General features: G+C 42.7%; 1 protein-coding gene across 1 annotated transcript in view; it reads right to left on the minus strand.

Annotated features, from left to right (window-relative positions):
- Positions 1-6735, minus strand: part of LOC124594049 — a 151165-nt gene extending 144430 nt beyond the window's left edge. Inside the window, exon 1 of the mRNA XM_047132399.1 lies at positions 6594-6735. Within this exon, the coding sequence (XP_046988355.1) occupies positions 6594-6674 (81 nt within the window). The 5' untranslated portion in view covers positions 6675-6735. The remainder of the gene's footprint in view (positions 1-6593) is intronic.
- Positions 6736-15981: the final 9246 nt, after the last annotated feature.

Raw genomic sequence — 15981 nt, forward strand, 5'->3', positions numbered from 1 at the left:
TATAGACAATCGCGTTGTCAGCATACAGTCTTAATTAGATTTCAGCACTTTTTATTTTAGGTCACTTATATACAATGGAAACATTAACGGTGCTATCACACTTCCTGGGGTACTCTAGAGATTGCCTTTAGATCTGCCTATTTTGTTCCGTTAAGAGTGACGTGCTGACTTGTATTTGCAAAGAAATATTAAATTCACCGCTTTCGTGAAGAACAGTGTCCTCTAAGTAGTATTTGGTTCACGTGTCTAAAATTTCAAACCTAACAGTCATTAATTACATATATTATTTTTATGCTGTCAGTTATTCACACATAGGGTATGCAGTTAACGCCAAAATTATACAAAAAGAAAACTTACTTTGAATAATTTAATAATTTTCATATAACAATGTTTCCATATTATATCGATTCACACCTTATATACACATTTTTTCCAAGTGAAATAACATTGCATGCAAATTAAAAGTTTGCTTGACCAGTTTTCTCTTGCGTAACTGCATTTTTTCAGTATTTTGAAAAAAGATTTTGCATTATTCAAAAAATTTCCGTTAACAATTTCTTATATACTTGAAAGCAACATATTCTAACAAATTAATGTAAAATAACTTTACAATTGCTGTTTTCTTACGTATTAGGACATATTACTACTAGTTGCCACCCGTAAAGCAAAACAACTAAAATTTACATAATCAAGAACATTACTCTGAAAAATTATGTCAATAGAGGTCAAAACATGAATCTAAATGAGTATTCGCATTTCTAATGTCATTTTTACTAAAGTTACTTGAATGAAAATGTGTAAATACTTTGTCAACCACAAACTTTACCAAATTAGTGTTTAAAAGGTAATAGCATGTGAAACATTAATTATTAGTGAACTCATTCAAAACAGCTCACATAGTTTGTAATTCTTGGACCAAGTTGGCGTTTGGAAGAACGCGGAGCGAGATGTATTGATGTATGACCCATTGTACGCTACATAATTGTGAACTGGCCAAGGCTGATGGCGTACAGTCGTTCTATCACGCACGAAGTCGTAACATTAAGTAAAATTGTTACTGAAACAAAAACAGAAAATGTTGTTTATACGACTGAATGCTGAACATACGAAGATGCCCTCGAATTTTTTGTAAAAGATGTTAAAGTTTTTTTTAGATAAAAGAGACGTCAATAACATTCTCCAAGTCTATTCTTTATGTCTACATATTAATTTCTGAACATAGTCAACCTTGCAACGAATACATTTCTTCCGAGATACTAGTTCGTTGATACCGCCACCGTAGCATGTTTTACTCCTTTGACGAAATAATAACCTCATCACTGCTTGCACCATTTCATGGCTATCAAAGTGATGTCCTCGAAGGTGTTCTTTAGGCTTTGGATACAGATGAAAAGCGGATGGGGCCAATTCGGGACTGTATGGAGCATGGCCGGTGTCAGTGACCCAAGACGTCCGGTTGTAGCAAATGTCGCAGTGCTTATGTGCCGCCCGACATTATCATCCTGAAGCAGAGGGTGCCTCGTGTGTGGACGGACTTTCCGAATCCGAAACTTGATTACAGCACCGCTGTTTCTCACGCACCGACTTAGTTACGCTAGACACCGCCATATATACGCTACAATTCGGAGTCCTTTAGTGGCAGCGGGTTGCAAATATATAGAAGTAAAGAATAAAGATGTAGATTGTTATAATGTTTGTTTTACACTCTAAGACAAAACAAGACGACTGACCACGAAGATATTAGCCGAATGGGGCGGAAACCGGTAGCTGTGTTGTACATACACATACATTACTGGTAAATTAAAATTGCTACACCACGAAGATGACGTGCTACAGATGCGAAATTTAACCGACAGGAAGAAGATGCTGTGATATGCAAATGATTAGCTTTTCAGAGCATTCACACAAGGTTGGCGCCGGTGGCGACAACTACAACGTACTGACATGAGGAAAGTTTCCAACCGATTTCTCATACACAAACAGCAGTTGACCGGCGTTACATGGTGAGACGTTATTGCAAGGCCTCGTGTATGGAGGAGAAATGCGTACCATCACGTTTCCGACTTTGATAAAAGTCGGACTGTAACCTATCGCGATTGGGGTTTATTGTATCGCGACATTGCTCGCGTTTGTCAAGATCCAATGACAGAGTATGGAATCGATGGGTTCAGAAGGGTAATACGGAACGCCGTGCTGTATTCCAACGGCCTCGTATCACTAGCAGTCGAGGTGACAGGCATCTTATCCGCATGGCTGTAACGGATCGTGCAGCCAAGTCTCGATCCCAGATGCGGACGTTTGCAAGACAACAACCATCTGCACGAACAATTCGACGACGTTTGCAGCAGCATGGACTATCAGCTAGGAGACCATGCCTGCGGTTACCATCGACGATGCATCACAGACAGGAGCGCCTGCGATGGTGTACTCAACGACGAACCTGGGTGCACGAATGGCAAGACGTCATTTTTTCGGATGAATCCAGGTTCTGTTTACAGCATCATGATGGTCGCATCCGTGTTTGGCGACATTGCGGTGAACGCACATTGGAAGCGTGTATTCGTCATCGCCATACTGGCGTATCACCCGGCGTGATGGTATGGGACATAATTGTCGGATGTCCTCGTGAGGGATATTGTGCCAGATTTTGTCCAATTGGCACGTTAAATCGACAAAATCCCGATACAGTAGGAGAGTCCTGTCCATAACGTTGTAAACGTTCTCAATTGGGGAAAGATCCGGCTTCCTTGCTGGCCAAGGAAGGGTTTGGCAAGCATGAAGACGAGCCGTATAATCTCTCAATGTGTGGGAAGGGGCATCATTTTGCTGAAATACAAGCACAGGATGGTTTGCCACGAAAGACAACAGAACTGGGCATAGAATATCGTCGACGTAGTGCTGCGCTGTAAGGGTGCCTCGGATGGCAACTAAAGGGGTTCTTGTAGTAAGGGAAATGGCACCCCAGACCATCACTCCTGCTTGTGGGACCGTATGGTGAACGACAGTCAGGTTGGATATCCTACCACTGCCCAGGGCGACTCCAGACAAGACTTCGCTGGTCATCGGAACTCAGTTCGAAGCGGGACTCATCATTGAAGACAATTCTACTCAGGGCAATGAGATTCCAGGCTGGATACGTGTTGGGAGACGTCCCGGGATTGTGGTGAGATGCCACCATGACTGTTGCCCGCCATACGGCCCCAGAACCAGAATTTATGGTCTGAGGTGACATTTCTTTCAATAGAAAAACACCGTTGGTTGTCATCCGTGGCATCCTTGTAGCACAGTAGTACGTCGACAATATTCTACGCCCAGTTTTTTTCCTTTCAAGGCAAGCCATCCTGGCCTTACATTTCGGTCACCTGCACACGGCGAGAGTTTCTAATGCTTGCCAAACTCCACTCTGGCCAGCAAGGTCACCGGCTCTCTCCCCAGTTGAGAATGTTTGGAGCATTCTGGGCAGGGCTCTCCAACATCTCGGGTTTTGATAATCTTACGCGTCAGTCGGAACGAATTTGGTACCTTACCGCTCAGGATAAGGGCCAGCTCAATTTGTGAAGCTTGAATAAATCATTCACTTTTTCTGAAATTGTAATCATTTGTTTGTCTGTACATGTACATGACGTCTACCGATTTCCGAACAGTCGGACAATTCCTTCGTGGTGCGTCCGTTTCTTTCTTACAGCTTATTTAAAAAGCTTATTTAAAAATCTTTAAGTGTTTCCACATACAATTCGGAGGCATTATTTTTCAGCACCCCCTCGTATGTGAGATGACGTTGCAGACTGAAGAACCTTGGTAATTTTTAGGAAACAATCATCCGTTAGACAATGACAGAAGAAAGTATTTAAGAGGAACATAGACACACTGTCCGGTAAAAAAAAAAAAAAAGCGTCCAGAAGAGGAGGCAGAAACGAAATGACACTTCACGGGTGTATGTGACATTTGTGATGAAAAAATCGACTAAAAGTTATACTGATCTTGGCAGTAAGAGAGCACTTATCAGTACGACGTTGCACACCCTCTGACCTGTGTGCATGCACCGATTCGGTGGAAAGAGCGTCATAAAGACGTATTTGTGCTCAGAATCACAGTTCTATGAAAGAACGCTGCACTGAACATCAGTGTTGCAGTAGCCATTTGGAACCAAGAGACTGTGCTATTGCCGTACAACGTATTTCCACTGGACATGCATTGAAGTATAATGGAACTATGATTCTGACCGCAGCTACATCTTTTTAGGACTCCATTATTAAGGGATTGGTGGAAATACGCCTGGCGAAAAATACGATGAACTGTGATAGCGGCTACCAGTTGGACAGTGCGTGGAACCACATGATTTCCACGATTTCTTCTTATCGAAGATGACAGGAGTGTGCCAACGGCCCCAGCGAGCGGTAACACACAGGAGACAGGAGAGTTCCACGGTTCCATCAGCGAGGGTGCTGCCGCCGTAAAGTCTGGTCCGCTTGCCAACTTGATTCTGACGCATGCGTGAAATACTCTCAGAGCGCTATATAGGGCAGAACAGGGCGAGTCTTCGTCCTCCCCCCTCATCTGTCCGGGTCCTCCCCTGCCCCTTCCCCATAGCCATATGCCTTCGTACTCGATAGTGCAGTGTTTTCCATAAATGTTCTGTGTCATGCGCCCCCTTTTTTAAAGTGCTGCGAACAGAAACCAGACTGTCACCATTTTTTTAATTGTGTCTGTCTATTTCCTAAGTGTTTTAATCAGCATCACTGACCCCTTCGTTTTTTATGTTTTCTTGACAACTTTTTCACCATGTACTAGTTTTAAACAGTCACCGTTTATCGCCTCTTTTTGTTGTTATATCTCCTCATTCTGTTATTTAACTTTATCTGTAGGCTGCAGAGTGGCGTATTAAGCTTCTGCCCCCCTCTTGAGAGGGGGGGGGGGGGGGGCGGATCGAAATACAATAAAGAAAAAAAAGTCTACGTCAGTGTTCCATGACTCATCTGAAGATGACCGGCAGGTGCTCAGTCGATATATCGTGCCATGAATTAACCGACGATCGGCTGCAAGACCGAAATTTTTTTGAGTATTTACTTCGCCTGGAAATTTCTAAAATTCTCGTTGACCTACGTTCCAGTGGCGTGTACACGTACGAAGTTACATTGACATCATACTTTGACTTATGAGTGATTAACATTTTTCCTCGGGTACCGTAATTTGAGGAGTATTTTATTGTCTGCATCCAACTGGTCAGTTCTACCCGTTGGGGTAGCTGAGAGCCCTAATGCGCTGCTTCCTGCACTCGAGTAGGCGCGCCGGCCCCGGATCGAATCCGCCAGGCGGATTAACGACGAGAGCTGGTATGCCGGACAGCCTGGATGTAGTTTTTAGGCGGTTTTCCAGATCCCGCTAGGTGAATACCTGGCTGGTCGCCACGTTCCACCTCAGTTACACTACTCACAGACATCTGAAATTGTTCGCACTATTTCTCGGCTTACACTAGACGCAGACAGCTGGGTTACCCTACTTACGTCCTGGGAGGTTCGGGGTGACGGCAGCAAGGGCATCCGGCCACCCTCTGTATCCAACACTGCCAAACCCGTAATAACAAGGCCAACCCCATGTCGAAGTGGGATAAGGTCCAAAGAAAGAAAGAGAAATACAACTGGTCAGTTCTGCAAGCAACTGCCAATCGTGCAAAGGACAATGCTGATGTCTCAGTTACACAATCTGACAATGCATTTGGAGGCTGCCAAAAATCGAAATTAACCTTCAAAATTTATTAGCCTTCATATTTGTTGTGAAGCTTATATCATTGCAGTATGTAAGCGACCTGTAAGAATCTTTCAATTGATTATATGGAGCTGTACTACTGTGCTGAACTTTCAATAGCTTGGACTGTGGCTAGATTTACAGCAACTGTGACTGAATAAATAAAAATAGAAATTTACATTTCCGATCATACATTCGTCCCTCAAAATTCTCTGTTTAAGGCCCTGTATTAATTGTGTAAATTTGAACTGAATCGTTTGAGATACTCCGTAGATCGATTGTGTCATGTGTGTGTGTGAAGACGCCATTATGTATCTAATCATTAATTTTGCGGAGCTGTGCAGGCGTCGGACAATGGTTACATTTGTTGAACAGCAATATTTAAAAATACAGGGAAGTTATTCCACGAGGTGGCCTGGACAATGGAAGTCTATTGTAAGCCAAAGGAAACATCTAGTGCAGGTGAAACTAGATAATTGTAAGTTGACAATAAGCTTAATTTCAGAGTGTTTGCCGTGCAGAGTAGCCGTGCGGTCTGAGGCGTCATGTCACAGTTCGTGCGGCTCTCCCCCTCCAGAGGTTCGAGTCCTCCCTCGGGCATGGATGTGGGTGTTGTCCTTAGCGTAAGTTAGTTTAAGTTTGATTAAGTAGTATGTAAGCTTAGGGACTGATGACCTCAGCAGTTTTGTCCCATAAAACTTACTACAAATTTCAATTTCAGGGTGTTAAGAAGCCACGTGCCGCACGTAACTATGCCACAGTGTTGTGGCGTCATGTGGCAATAAACTGAAGAACAGACTGTGAGCCAGTTAGTCTCACAGAGAGAGCAGCGGGGAGCATGCGCTTACCCCAGTCCTGATATTCGCCACCACGGCGAGGCCCCTGCAGAGCGCCCAGACCACCACCACCAGCAGCTTCAAAGACCCCATCGAGCAGACGTAATGCCGCGTGAACACTGGCAGCCAGTTTACATATGGCGTCTTATCTGGCGCTATGACGCACGGCATACGGTTACCTCTTCAATTTCTGTGCACCTAGATATCTGTTGCCCTTCATAGTGACACAATCGACCATTATGCTAAACTACTAACAAGGCCAACAAGTAAAATGCATGCATTTAAGGCAAATAAGCCTTCAGCTGCACTGTACTCATGATATTCTCTGACATTTAAAGCATTTTCTGACCAGCAAAATAAACTGTAGTCAAGATACTACGCGGTTCAGCCACGTTAATTTCAGCACGCACCTATGTTTCACGTCAGTGTGGAACAACCATACATAGACGGCAGGACGCAGCGCTAGCAGTGGAGGGTATATGAAGCATAGGGGGGAGGGGGGGGGGGGTGGACGCGGAAAACATTTCAGTCGACGTCGTAATGCGGAAATGGAGCGATTTATCTTACGTCCACAAGGGCACGCACATTGCTTTCTGGCAAAAGGATGACGCATTTCCGAAACGGCTTAGTTTGTAGCTGTTCGCGTGCCGCCATGATTAAAATATGCCATGCATGGCAAAATGGTGCTTTCCAAAGTCGGCGCCAAGGCAACTGTGGCGCTCCATGCGCCACAGACGACATGGGAAAACGAGGGCATGAAGAAGTGTACGGGCTAATAGACATGTTACTGAAACTTCCTGGCAGATTAAAACTGTGTGCAGGACCGAGACTCGAACTCGCGATCCCACAGCCTGGGGGATGCTTCCAGAATGAGATTTTCACTCTGCAGTGAGTTCGGGTCTCGGTACGGCACACAGTTTTAATCTGCCAGAAAGTTTCATATCAGCACACACTCCACTGCAGAGTGAAAATCTCTTTCTAGATATGCAACTGTTGATGAACCATGAGACTACCAAGATTGTCTTCTCAACGACCATTCAGCTAACGTAGCCCCGTAACAAGCGCCTGTTTCATGCAATCATGATGACTGCTGTTCACCAGCGACGAAGGCTGGAATTTGCACGCCTGTACCGCACGCCTGACGTCCACTGATTAGCGAAAAGTGGCCTTTTCAGACGAATCACGTTCTATGCTCCGTCTAACAGATGGTCGTTTGCCTCTACGGTGTGAGGCATCTGATAGCGAACTTCCAGGAACTGTCGTTGGAAGTGTCCTGCCGGAGGAGCGAGTTTTATGGTCTGGAGACTCTTTCCGTGGCATTACCTAGATGATTTCTTCATTCTGGAAGGCACAATGAGGCAACACAAATGGTCTTCTATCATTGGGGACCGTGTCCACCTCCACATGCAGTTTGTTTCTCCTCAGCACGATGGCATCTAACAGCAGCGCACGTGCGTGATTCGAAGAGCACTAGGATTTACTGTACTCCTCTGGCGACCAAACTCCGCGGATTTAAACCCAGCCGAGTATCTGTATAACCACCCAGATAGGTCTGAGAATCCTAGAGCAGTTGACCACGGCACTTGAGTGGCTATAGCTCGACATCCCTGTCGGTACCTTACAGAACGTAACTCACTCTCTTCGTGCACGTTCTCGAGCGGTCCACGTAGCATAAGGTTATTAACCATACTTTTGCCTGGTGGTGTCCTTAATGTTCCATTATCATTTTTGTCTTTTAATGAGAAAACGTTAAATATTATTTATAAACACAGATGTCATTTATGTGGCTCAAACACTCATTATGACTGCGATAGACAGACTATCTCTGACTCGCGATATAAAAGCACTGTGGATAGAATGTGGAACATTACGTCTACAATGGACATACTTACTTCTGATTGAGAAATGCGGAGAGTAGAATCGCAGTGGAATTGTAATTAGCGACGTTGTTGTAAACTGCCATCCTGAACACCGAATGTAATTTCGTGAACTGTGTCAACATTTCATCTCATACAAAGGGATGATGTATACTGGAAAGTGGCTAGGAAAATCGTTTATGGAAAATTACAATTTCATTTATGGAAAATGCACGTTCAATTCTCTGGTTATTTTAACATCTACCATGTTTGTGGCTCGGAATGCTTTTTGGTGTAGGGAACTTTACATTCTGGGAAATCATTAGAGCCTGGACCACGGTCGTTTATGCTCTATTTTCAGGGATTAAATTCTGGACTTAATAGAAACTAATACATAACTAGGACACTGATTCCCATGCTGCAAAGTGATTGCGTCATAGCACCCACGACGACTTCCCCACGGCGTACGATTGTGCCTCTGAATATTTTAAACATTTTCAGATTCGACGAACTCCAGGATTCTGCAGAGGCACAGAGATTTTATTCCAGTTAGAGTAATTAATTTCATACCCCGAAGAGGGAGAGATATTTGTGTAAGAATATTGGGGAAGCGACTTCACTCGCCCAAAAGTTTCCATTTAAGTGACTACACATTATTCAGTCATAATAATTTAATTTCAAATTTCAGAGGGGGAGAGACGTTAAACTGGCGATCGTTTAGGCCACGACTCTGTGTATAACACTTGCATGTATCTGTTTGGTTCCACAACGGAGCGAGTACTGCTGCAGTGACATTGGGTGCAGGCTATGCAGGTCTGTTACATGCGAATTTCATACCGTAAACTCGATGGAAATCTACATATAAAGGCAGGACCTCTAACCAGTTATCTTTCTGCATATACTATGGCACCAACTTTGCTCTCGCAGTGAGTAGAAGTAGCAACGACTCTGTTGCTGTTATAAGTTTCTATGAAAAGAATGATTTCCCATTTTCGCTATCATTTTGTAGACAAACTTCTGTAACGGTAGTTTGTGAAGCGCTACAAGATTTCAGTTACTTGTGAAACATTGACTCCTTTTATTCTGTGCGTCAATCAGAAAAATAAAGTTTATGGAACTGTTGGCAGCATTTCATGGTCTTAACTCGCTAGCAGTTTATAGTGAAAGCGGGACAAGAACGCGAAATGCAGTCAGCTAACGTAACGGACGCTGCAGAGTATAGAGGACCCCACAGTTGCGGTGAAGGATCTAGTTAGATCCTCAACGCATGTGATTGACTCCCTCACCGCAGTTATGCAAAAGCTTAGATTGCTATCTGATAGAGTGTCTCATATTGTGCAAGTGCAGTCAACCACGGACAAGCGCAAAAAGATACGATGATTCAAGTCGATCATATGGCACAACCGCAGTCAACCATGGCACAAGAGTAAAAAGATATGAAAATTCAAGTCGATCAAATGACACAGTCACCGTCGGCCACGTCACAAGCGTAGTCTGCAATCCAGCCACAGGCTGACTTAATTCCGCCGATCGTGCAAAATCGAAACGAAATACAAGAGATGATAGCTGATCTTACCAGAATGCAAGAGGCCTTGTCGAATGAGTGACAACAGTTGCAACAGCCTCAGGAAAAATTTCCGATAGGCACTGAAAAGATGGGTGATACTGTCAATGAAATTATGAATCGACAGAATCAGCTAGAAGAAACGGTTGCTAGCCCAAAAAAACAGTGCAAGATATTTCCTCAGGACAGGTAGCTAAAGTCAATGAAAATTTTGAGGTACATAAGCGTTACTTTTCGGAGGAAATCGATAACTGGGCAAAGGCAAAGGAACAGCAGCTCAGTCAGGCGATAACAGATGGTGTAAAATCTGCTGTCTCATCCTTAACCCCACACGAATTACCAGAACAGAATTTCTTTCAGAAAGGATTAGAAGAGGTTAAGACTCAGCTAGGTTCTGACTTTGTGAAATGGAAGGAGCAAGTCGAGGAATCTATGAAGATGACGAAAGGAAAGCTAGAAGAGTTTTGGGGGGCGATGAATAGTGATAGCAAGGTACATCAAGCTGAACGACAAGAAATTTCGGGCGACGCATCCAGTTACGGAGATCCAAACGTAATTCGCCATACTATAGTCCTCCATACAGTCCACAAGAAGCTGCTGCGGGTCCGTACGTGTATTCTATGCCTAATATCGAAGAGAAAATGATCAAATGTTGGCAATTTCGGGTATTTAATCTCGATAAGAGGACCGTAAATCCCGTAGCGTTCGTGCAAAGCTTCAGGGGAGCTTTGCCAAGGAATTGGACTGATGCACTGTTTGTAAGCTTTGTATCAGGTTATATTCAAGGAGAATGTGCACTATGGGCAACCGATGCATGCGAATCTAGAAGGACCCACGATGAGTTTGAACAGCCGAACTTAGCAAAACACTGGTCGCGTGAAATTCAACAGAGGTTGCGCCAAGAAGTATTTTACTCTGAAGAATTGTCATTCAAACAAGGGAGAAGTTAAAATAAGCAGAGAATTGAACGTACCTTTTCCATTCATGAAACTGTAATTTTCCATAAACGATTTTACTAGCCACATTCCAGTATACATCATTCTCTTGTATGAGTTGAAATGTTGTCACAGTTTGCTAAATTATATTCGGTACTTAAGATGGCAGCTTGCAAGAATGCCGATAATTGCAATGCCACTGGGATGCTACTATCAACCAGATATAAGTTAAGTCCATTACACACATAATGTTCCACATTTTATCCACAGAGTTTTTGTATCGCCAGTCAGAGATAATCTATCTCTCGTAGTCGTAATGAGTGTTTGAGCCATATAAATTACTTGTGCGGATACACACTGAAACATGACGTATTAGTATCTTTATTCAGTACAGTACGATGAAAAATGTCTATATCTACTACCCCATAATAATGCGTACTAGCAAAATTCATCTGATCTCAAGACAAAGAGGTGTGTAATTAATAACAAAAGAAAAAGGATAATGGTCTCATATTTCATATACAGCGAAGTCAAAAAAAAAGGATCACAACAAATATATGTCAGAAATGTATGCCATACCAGTAATGACTGAAGTTTGTTTCCCAGATGGTCATATCTGCGCAAAATAGAAAAGTCACTATTCCACAAATGATTTAATGTGTGTTATGTGATCAAGTCTTTTACTCTTTTTAGTGAGTATTGTTTTCATTTATACTGTGTAGTCGTGTGCTCTGCGACGAATTCTATAAGGTCTGTTGCACACCAATAAAAACGTATGACTTAGATGCTTATATTTGTGCGGTGAAGGAAGGGATTTCACAAGTACTTTCTGACCAATGTATAACTTCTTCATGTTTATGTTAGCTGTTAACTCTTAGTGAAATAGTAAGCGTGAATTAAGAAATGGTACAAGCTCTCTGATGCGGTGTGGTGCCTGATTCCTCTTAAGCAAAAGTAAAAGCGATAATGAAGTACAATCATGTGGCAATTCGTTAAAAATGTTCTGACAAATTTGTATTTGCTGTCCCAATACTGATGTTGGCGGTGACAATATAATCTACAAAGTTTATTGATTTCGCACGCCATGCGTTCTGAAGGATTAGCTTGTGGACAACAAAGAGAGATAAATATGGGTTTAATTCTGTGATTTCTTAAAGTTCTTGCCCTGAAGCGTGACCGAAACTGGGGACCATCGTCCGAAATTGTCTTGTCAACATGTCCTACTTGACGTACGAAATACTTCACTATCGCATGTGATACAGCTTTCCCAGTGGCTCTTCGTAACGGGGGTGAGTGACACAAATTTAGAAGTTAGCTCTACGGCAACAAAAATGTATGAAAATACATTGCTGAGTTCTTGCGAGTTGGCCTAGAAGACCTATAGTGGCTAATTGTTTTAACTTCGTAGGAATGATGGGAAATAGTTGGGCATGGTACGTAATTGTAGATGGCTTTGCCATTGACACAATTTACATAGAGATAAAACTTTTCTGATTTTCTTTTCCATGTCATTGAAGTAGCGTGTTATGCAGAGTTCGTTGAAACAATTACGTGCTCAAAAATGAGCGTAACTGGCAGCGTGTACCAAATGATTTTCTTTATGAAGTCATAAGAAGTACGTAAGAGCGAAACGTAATCGTTGATCGTACGTCACTTAAAGGGAATGATTTTGTGTAAACGGTAATACCGTCTTATCACTGTGTTTGGTCATGACATTTATTTTTCAGGTGTCTCCACATGGGATCCTTATCCTTTTCCTGTGCAATATCTTTTAAAGAGGAAGCAATGAAGTTCTCAATGGCAACTTTCTGTATATACAGTATACGGAAGGTTTTCTGAAGATTCGTTTCTATATTTAGTTTGTAAATCTGTTGAATGCAGCTTTACTAATCACAGATATGCGGCTACCTGAGTCAACAGCAGAAAGAAACGTGTATCAATGGATGTGCGACAGCATTCTGTGTGTTACTTGATCCCTGTAATAAAATATCTCGTATGTCTTCATGATGTATGAAATTTACTGTTTCGCAGCGATGTCTTCAGACTTGTCTCCTATGTCGTCAGCTACTAACGCTGCGAGTCATTGTTGTGTGTTATTTCCACGCCCCTCATTGTTGGCTAAGTTAGGTAGCCTCACTTCAACTGTCTGAACGTGTCGTGGTGGGTTTGATCTCATAGCGTTTTGCCAACGTTGACTGTGTAGTTGTCTATAATTGTTTTGATAATATTGCGTATCTTGACGACTGTCTCCGTATGTCCTGTTCTCTTGTGAGTTCTGCGAGCTTGATCTGTCAAAGTTTCATCTGTCAGAATACGAGTTGTGCCTATTGATTTTCTCGTTAAAGTGGTAATATCTGTGCTTATTCATGGTCAGTGTTCTGTCGATTACGATGCTGTGAACGTTACTACGGAAAAAGCCTCTGTCGCGGAAGTTGTTTCAGTCTTGCCAATGTGAAACGTACGGATGATGTCTCTTATGTTCTCTGTAGTTGTCTCTGTGATAATGAGTTTTGCGAGAGCGTTCATCGTTTCTATGATCTTACGGGGGAAACGAATATCGCGAATTCTGGTTACTGTTGCCACGTTTTCTTGTGATAGAGTTGTCGGTGTCTAGTTCCAGTTCTTGTAGCAAACACTGGAAAGCTTTGAAGTCGTCCTTGCATCTTCCTGCTAACATCGCGTGACGCAAATGTGAAGTCATTATTTTTTAAGCAAAAGCGTATCAACTCAGACGGACTTTATGGTTTTGTGAGACATTGGTTGCTACGTAACATCTCCTCAAAATTATTGAATAATTCATCGCTCTTACATCTGTGACCGTAAACAAAAAGAACAAGAATAAAATTGATCCAATCAGGCTTGAAGGTGGATGTTGCTAAGACTTTCGAATTTACAAGCAGTGTAAAAGTGCTTATTGTCGAAATTGTGGCTGCGGTGAGAACCGGATTATTTCAAAAGTGATATTAAGGCCGTCATGACGTTCTGTGAAATGCGAGACTACTGCACTCGGTACGGAGGTATTTATTTTTGCAAGTAACTCTTCCTTGTCGTTGTGTTGCGTAGTTTTTGAATTATTTTGTTCAGTTTCAAGGCTGCGCAGCTTGGCCTCAGACCTCGTAATAACAGGTTGTAAGTAATTTCTAATCTCTTGTCGGATGCGTAGAGACAGGTTTTGCCGTTTTTCCTCAATTTTCTTCATATCTATACTTACACTGATAAACCAAATCATAATGACCACTGCCTATCACGACGCTGGATGCCGCCCGGTGGCGTTGTGGGCACGTGACGCGATAACAGAAGTATGTAAGCGGAGCACACACGGACGGGGCATCACCCTAGGGTAGACATGGGTTGCAGTCGGGGATATCAGCTGAGATAAGCAATTTGGCAAAGGGCAGATTATTATTAAGTAAAGCCTATGAACGCGTATCCCGAACACGGCGAAGCTAGTCGAAAGTTCACGTGCTACTGTCGTGAACACCTACGGAAAGAGAAAGGAAGACCGTGAAATTACCATTAGGCGCTAAATGATTGGATGTCCACGTCCCTTCACAGTAAGTGGGTTTCGAAGGCTTCTCTTCTCTGTAAAATAGGATAGATGGAGATCTGCGGCATCTCTGTCGAAAGAGCGCAATGCTGGTGCACGCACAAGTGCTTCGGAGTACATGTTAAAATATATATCTGCTCAACCACTTGTTTGCCGGCCGCGGTGGTCTAGCGGTTCAGGCGCTCAGTCCGGAACCGCGGGACCGCTACGGTCGCAGGTTCGAATCCTGCCTCGGGCATGGATGTGTGTGTTGTCCTTAGGTTAGTTAGGTTTAAGTAGTTCTAAGTTCTAGGGGACTGATGACCACAGATGTTAAGTCCCATAGTGCTCAGAGCCATTTGAACCAATTTGAACTTGTTTAAAGTGTAAAACACTAAGATTGACGCGTTTCGGAAGTCAAGGTTCCATCAACAGAATAATAAAAAGTAAAAGAACCTGTTAAAACTCGCTAAAATGGAACATGCTCCAGGCACAATAAAATTGATAATAAAATTAAAGCATCGTGGCTAATTCCCTTGTTGCAGCCGTGTCTTCCAAGGTACATCACCACATTGTCGTCAAAATAAAGAACTCTAAAATGGTGTCGCCTATGGTGTTCAACATCTAACCACATGTCTCTCTCCTCTATCGTCGTAAACCGCCCGTGCGTCTTCGTTGATACCACACACCACGTAGCCAAACACGACACTGAAAAGCGAGTGAGCTCACGCGCAAGTAAACAAGGTAGTCACAGAGATGTCTATACAAACAGATATACATGTTCCAAGGACCTCACGAAATGATGATATCCTACCAATAGCTAAAAATGTAGTTACTAAAAGAAACCAGTGAAATGTTTGAAAAAGTTATTTGTATCACCAGTTAGCTGTTCATTCAGTGTGTTCTGATTATCCACGCTATGTAGCGTAATTTCCAGCTGTTCTAGTAGATCCAGCTTTTTGTCTTTGTCCTGTCTTTGTAAAATAACGAGATCCTTATCTATACCCAACATTGGGTGTCCCGTTTCCCAATTATGCGTGGCTACAGCTGACTTTTCGAAATTATTAAGCCGGAAAACATCACTATGTTCTTTGTAAGGTACTTTAAAGGACCTACCAGTTTGGCCTGTATAGCTTGCGTTGCACGTTTTACACTGAATTTTATAGACCCCAGGTCTCTCATATTTATCGCTTTCCTGCTGCAAATTATTTCTTAGTTTAAACCGCAGCGTATTATTGGTCTGAAAAGCTGTTTTTCGACGATAGATGAGAGAGCCATGTGGTTAGATGTTGAACACCATAGGCGACACCATTTTAGAGATTTTTATATTTTGACGACTATGTGGAGATGCACCTTGGAAGAGACGGCTGCAACAAGGGAAGTAGCCACGATGTTTTAATTGTACTATCAATTTTATTGATGCCTGGTGCATGTTCCATTTTAGAGAGCTTTAACAGGTTCTTTTACTTTTTATTATTATGATGATGGAAGCTTGACTTCCGAAACGCGTCAGTCTTAG

This window comes from Schistocerca americana, chromosome 2 (assembly GCF_021461395.2).
Source record: "Schistocerca americana isolate TAMUIC-IGC-003095 chromosome 2, iqSchAmer2.1, whole genome shotgun sequence".
NCBI lineage: Eukaryota > Metazoa > Arthropoda > Insecta > Orthoptera > Acrididae > Schistocerca > Schistocerca americana.